We start from the raw sequence: 6,000 nt of genomic DNA, 5'->3' as shown, positions 1-6,000 counted from the left end.
CCGCTTTGGTGCACTCTGGGGATGGTGAACTTTGAATGACCTATAAAATTAGTTGTAATATCTCAGGAACCAAAGCAACTCAAACGATAGCTTTACCTGCACAAATGAAGCAGTAACTGTGCAGCCTATTTGCAACAGGTGGGTGGGGGTCAGCTTGACGCTGGTCTTCTCCTCTCGCTGCTCACTGTGCGCGTGCAATACGGAGTGATAGGTAATTTTAGATTTATCCCATATTACCTTAAAGGACGACACACACACACAGAGAGATTATATTGATTATTTGTAATGTCCATGTGCGCGGCTCAACATGCGAGACACTCTGCTCCAGCCTCAAAGCCTTCCTCCATCAGGAGACCAGAATGTTAGGTAATATTTAATCTGCATAACCCTGCAACCTGAAATAAACACACATGACAACAAGGAAGACATTTTACCCCGAGTCCCCAAAATATGGAGAGTTAACGCAAAGGAACCTCCTCCGAGGCTTCCCCACGTCACTCCCAAGTCTCAGTTTCCCAGGGGCTTTATTCACAGCAAAGGATGGGGGAGAAGGCGGGGCCTTCTCAGGTTACAAAGGTTTCAGTTGCAATCAACCTCCTTGCTCAACCTTTCATGAACAACAACAGTTGGCAAAAACAGAGATTCATGCAGTGTCAATAACACAAAATTGGCATCTTTTAGGCCTCAAAAAGGTACAATTATAAAAATACCCAACACGGAGGGAGCGTGGATTCATCCAGAACAACATTTAAACATCGAGTTGGTGTGAGGCTAAAGTCCAGAACCTCAGAACTTCTTCAGTGAGCTCCCTAGAGACTTGATTCCACACAAGCTGCAGGTGACCAGTTCAGGTTTAAGCGGAGCAGAAGGAATGTGCGTTTGGGCTGCGGCAGGTGAAATGTTCCTATTTAAATGAAATCGCTTTATTGTTTATGTTACTGGGGCACGCTGTTCAGCTTGTTTGGACAAAGTATTCATAAAAATGAATGAAAAATTAACGGTATTGAATGATTATTTATTATTTAAAAAATGAAAGTGTCGGGATAAATTGGTCATGTGAGGCTATTTCTTTCTTTGTGTCAGAGCCGGCCAAAGGCATACACAAGTTAAGCGACTGCTTGGGGCCCCTAATGATAGTGGGTATGTTCCACATAGTGAAGCTAGGATTTATGGATTATCTGGTGTTCACTGGTTGGCATGGGAGGCCTAGGGCTGAACAATTTTAGGAAAAGATTGAATTGTAACTTTTCTAGCAGAATTTGCGATTTCGGTTCAATTCACGATTTTCTGCAAACAAAGGCCCAACACTAGCCTGCCAAGCCATCCTGTAGATTAAGTGAAAAGATGGTCTAGATTCTAATCTAGTAAAACAAATCATTCACATTAATATTTACTATTTAATCATACAATAGAAACAGTTAAAGCTATTAATATTTTCTCCCATTATTGTCTTTTTTTATGTGTTTGTGAAGCGACTTGTGCTCTGGATTTTTATCTAGAGAGGAGTTTTTTAAAAACATGTTCTACTCTAAAAATGCATGGAGGAAATCTGTAGGTAGAAATAGCTTTTAAACGTATTAAATAACAAAAAATGCACAGTTTTCCTGCATTACCGCGGCAGGCTGGCTGCACGTTTTTCGAAGCCGTCTGATAGTTTTTCCTTACTGAAACGTCAGCTCCATGAGAGACGCACGCATTCTGATACCTTAGCTTGTTTGAGCTAACGTGTGCTGTCAGAAACATTCAAACCATTTGTAAAAGAGAAGTTGAGCCAAGCTTTAGAAATCAGTCTGAACCAGCTGATGTGGGAGGAGTCTCTCTCTCCTTTACTCAACTACGTTCTCTCTCTGTCCCGGGTTCACCTACGGTGCCATTATTATCGGCTCTAGCAGCGCTTTGTGTGGGAACATAACCTGAACATGCAGATCTGACAGCTGTGGAGTTGGGCTCAGCTCTGGATGGTACACCCCACCCCCCTCCCCCGCGATGGCTTTTGCCGCTGCCATAACACGGAGGGAAAACCCCGGATGTAAAATACAAGTTACACAACTGATCCTGGATCAGTCAAAACCGCTAAAACCGCAGCTTTGATGGTCACATGATTGTGCTGTTTGAAATCGCTATTTCGGTCCAAAAACGGCCCTAGGGTGGCCCCAAAGGAAAACCTGCATAGGGTCACACAAACGCTTGGGCCGGCCCTGCGTTGTGTCGCAGTGATGGACTGGAGACTTGTCTAGGGTGTCCCCGGCCTCTTGCTTAGTGAAAGACACCAGCTCCCCAGAGCGAAGGTCAAAGGAACTGTCTTAGTGAATCTACAGAACACTTTCTTTAAGAAGTTCTGATGGTCTATTCTCTGTTATTTTGTATTTTCAGGTGGACTCCATCACTACTTCCCTTTGTCTCCACTTTATCTGTCTGTGTGTGTGTGTGTGTGTGCGTGTGCGTGTGCGTGTGTGTGTGTGTGTGTGTGTGTGTGTGTGTGTGTGTGTGCGTGCGTGCGTGCGTGCATGCGCCGCTGTTGAGCAGCATGTCTGTTTGTTGGCCAGCAGCACAAGTAGCATTATGATGGAAGTCAAGGAGCAACGTCCATACTGTTCACTCAGCAAACACCGAAAAGACAAGAAGGGTCAGTCCATAATACAAATACACACACACACACACACACACACACACACACACACACACACACACACACACACACACACAGAGCTTCTTTTTTGTTGTGTATTTTATTTAAGATTTTTTTATTTTTATGTGACAGCAGACTGAAGAAATCTGAGCATGGGGAAACGTTTTGAGGTTTTTGTGTGTTTGATGACAGAATGTCAGTTCCTCATTTGCATCCGCTCTGCACGGCCCGGGCGGCCCCGGCCCGGCCCGAGTGATTCCTCACATCCCTGCTCCGGAATGCGGGCATGACGGAGCATGTGGGTGGTCTCCACAAATCGGTGCGACAAATTGGTAGCCTGGCCTGCCAGACTCCTCCTCAGTTTAATTCTGCACAGAGAAAGGGTCTGGAAACTCTATTCAAATAACCCCACCCCTTGAGAATTCTAACCGAGCCAATCAGCGCTGAGTAGCGTACGTCACACACCACAACGCCGAGTTTGTCGAACATGGCAACTGAAGTGGAGTTTGCTGCAGCTCTTTCCTCTGTAATAAATGATTTGGACACAACTAGTAGAAGCGCTAAAAGCCCTTCTTCTGAAGAAAGATGTTTGCGCTGTCGCCAGACGCTATTTTTGACCACAGCTAAGAAACTACAGCGTCTGGGGCGTCACACACAGGGACGCTCAGTTTCTCATAAACAACAAAGACCGCGGCGAAGTTCGCTGCGGCTCTTTCCTCTCTTCTAAATGACTCTCCATCCATCCATTCATCCATCCATCCATTTTCTGAACCCGCTTGTACACGTAGGGTCGTGGGGGTGGGGGTGGGGTGGGGGGGGTTTGCTGGTGCCTATCTCCATCGGTCAATGGGCAATCAGGCGGGGTACACCCTGGACAGAGAGCCAGTCCATCGCAGCTTCTAAATGACTAGAATGTCTTTAAAACCACAAGTAGAAGCGCTAAAAGCATTTCTTCTAAAAAAAAAAAGATGTTTGCGCCGTTGTCAGATGCTATTTTTTTTATTACAACTAGAAAACTACAGCGTCGCTCGGTACAGTCGGGATTTCCATCTTTTTTCTGATTGGTTACTTTGAGCTGCCTAGTCCGGCCCCCTTAAGTGCCTCTCTGCCTGTGAGTTACCAGACTAGTTCTCTGTGCAGAATTAAACAGAGGACGAGTCTGGCAGGCCAGGCTAACAAATTGGTACAAAGATATCGGTGATGTCATACATGAGTGAACTGTGTACATAAGCCAGCTTGTTTTGCTACGTGTGGAGTGTAGTAAACAATGGAGAAAGTCGTGGTGTTAATTTATTGGGTTCTGCTCTTGTGGCTTGTTGTGGGGGCCAGACTCTGCACCAGACAGGCCAAAAGGCGTCGGCTTTTCCAGCTGAGGAAGGAGGAGAGACGGAGTAATTCTGCAAACTATCACAGAGCCCTGCAGGAAGCCAGTAGAAAGCAGCAGAGGACATTGCTGCGACTATGACAACGCATCCTGCTAATTGCTTTTATTCTAAATCTAACGTGAGCGTTTTAGACACTTTGTTTCATTTGTTTTAGGTAGCTTTTGTAGAACGCTCCAGCCGCATACGTGCAGTCTGGTCACTCAGGCGATCCTCTGACTGGTGGGATAATTATATGCTTCGTTACACCGAAGTGCATTGGTTGAAGCACTTCAGGATGTCCGAAGAAACGTTGATTGTCTTGTGCGACAGACTGCGGCCAGCATCTTCCATGTGCCTCTGAGGTAGATTGTGGTTACTGCTTTGTGGAAACTTGCCACAGGTTCAGATTACAGACCCACCAGTGTTTTGTTTGGTGTTGGCATCTCAGCCTTGGCCAAGTGTGTCAAGGACTTTTGTGCCGCAGAAATAATTTGAAAGGATGAAATGTTAGCTGTAGGATTAACTACATACTAGAATCAGCACTGTTGCTATTCAGTTGGAGATTCTGAGAATGACCGAGCAGTTTAGCATATGAGTTTATCAGGGGCGGATTTAGGACTGAAGAAGATCCGGGGCTTAACAAACACACACACACACACACACACACACACACACACACACACACACACACACACACACACACACGTGACACACACTAGTCAACATCATATATATTTGTCTTGTACCACATAATTTTTAATCTGAAGCTACATATTAAGCATTTTCAGGGCAGAGTATTGTTCCTGTTAGTGTTTAGTGTGAGATGATAGTAAATATTCCCTTTTTTTCTCCAACAACTAGTAAGCTAACTTTAGGCAAACCAGCAGCACAACAAATATTTTCAAATAAGGCCACAAACCTGAGTCAACACCAGTCTCATCAAAGCTGGGGTTCTGTCGTTGTACTTTTGGTCTAAAAAACGTCCTTATGTCCATCTTCACTCATGCGTTTCAGGCAGAGAGTGCAGAAGAAGCCGGCTGCTGAAGGGCTTCTTCTTCAGTGGTGGAGGCTCAGGCAGGCTGTATACAAACTACTGCCAGCTGCTCCCTCTCTGTTGGACTTTGGTACTGCATGTTACTTCTGCGATTTAGATCCGGGGCTTTTCATAAAACATCCAGGGCTTCAGCCCAAGTAGCAGGGCCTAATGCCGCCCCTGGAGCTTATATCATGTATAAATATCCAAGATACTTATATAATCAATAGAAGCTCATACACCAATTCACTTGGTCTATTTTTAATCCAAAGATTAATGTTTAATTTAGATAATTAAATTTAATAGCGAAAGTTTATTTTGATTCAGAAGCTAGGAATCTTTACTTTTCAATAACCAGAAATATTATTCCTTTCTGTGTTTCGTTCTAATAATGAGGCAAGTTTAAAAATGAAGAAATTTTATTCCTAACAATTTTAAACTTTACGATTTGAACGACAATTTAATGACAATTCATGGATGACAATATGATGACAGTTTTTAACAACTTTGATATTAAACTTGTTTTAAAAAGCAAACCTGTGGCTGGATGAAAGCTAAATTGGAAATACGAGTTTGGATGCGTGAATGGAATTCTCAGAAGGTTTCTTTCAGAAAGAGGAAAGCGTTCTGGATGGAAATGATGTTTTGCGGCTAACTGAGTTGTTTACTTAGAGAAAACAGCATCAAACGCATTCCTGTGTGCTACCTCACCCAAACAGGAGACCCTTTTGTGGATCCGGAGATCAGGAGGATGGTGTCCATCCAGGGTACTCGGTCCGGCAAGAAGACGCGAGTGAACCGATCCTCTGGTCCAGAGATGTCGTCGGGTACACAGTCGAGCGTTTGGCTTAACTCTGAAGAAGTTTCTCGTCTTAACTCAGAAATCAATAACTCTGTAAGGAGTTTTTCGTCAGCTGGTTACAGTTTACGTTTATTCTTAGCTATTCTTGTCGGCGTGACAGAACAGCTTGGCA

The 6,000-nt window shown here is 44.3% G+C and overlaps 1 protein-coding gene across 7 annotated transcripts in view; it reads left to right on the top strand.

Annotated features, from left to right (window-relative positions):
• Positions 1 to 2,389: 2,389 nt before the first annotated feature.
• The window catches only part of tenm3 (teneurin transmembrane protein 3), a 251,798-nt gene continuing 248,187 nt past the window's right edge, over positions 2,390 to 6,000 (top strand). For 6 of the 7 annotated variants that reach the window (XM_015954354.3, XM_015954353.3, XM_015954351.3 and 3 more), the window contains exon 1: positions 2,426 to 2,626. In XM_015954354.3, coding sequence (XP_015809840.3) covers positions 2,563 to 2,626 — 64 coding nt within the window. In that variant the 5' untranslated portion in view covers positions 2,426 to 2,562. Of the gene's footprint in view, positions 2,627 to 6,000 lie in introns of all 7 variants that reach the window. The other variant, XM_054751727.2, reaches the window with a different exon arrangement.

Source organism: Nothobranchius furzeri, chromosome 7, assembly GCF_043380555.1.
Source record: "Nothobranchius furzeri strain GRZ-AD chromosome 7, NfurGRZ-RIMD1, whole genome shotgun sequence".
Taxonomy (NCBI): Eukaryota; Metazoa; Chordata; class Actinopteri; order Cyprinodontiformes; family Nothobranchiidae; genus Nothobranchius; species Nothobranchius furzeri.
The sequence above is the reverse complement of the archived record's forward strand: the minus strand, read 5'-3'. Positions and strand labels throughout refer to the sequence as shown.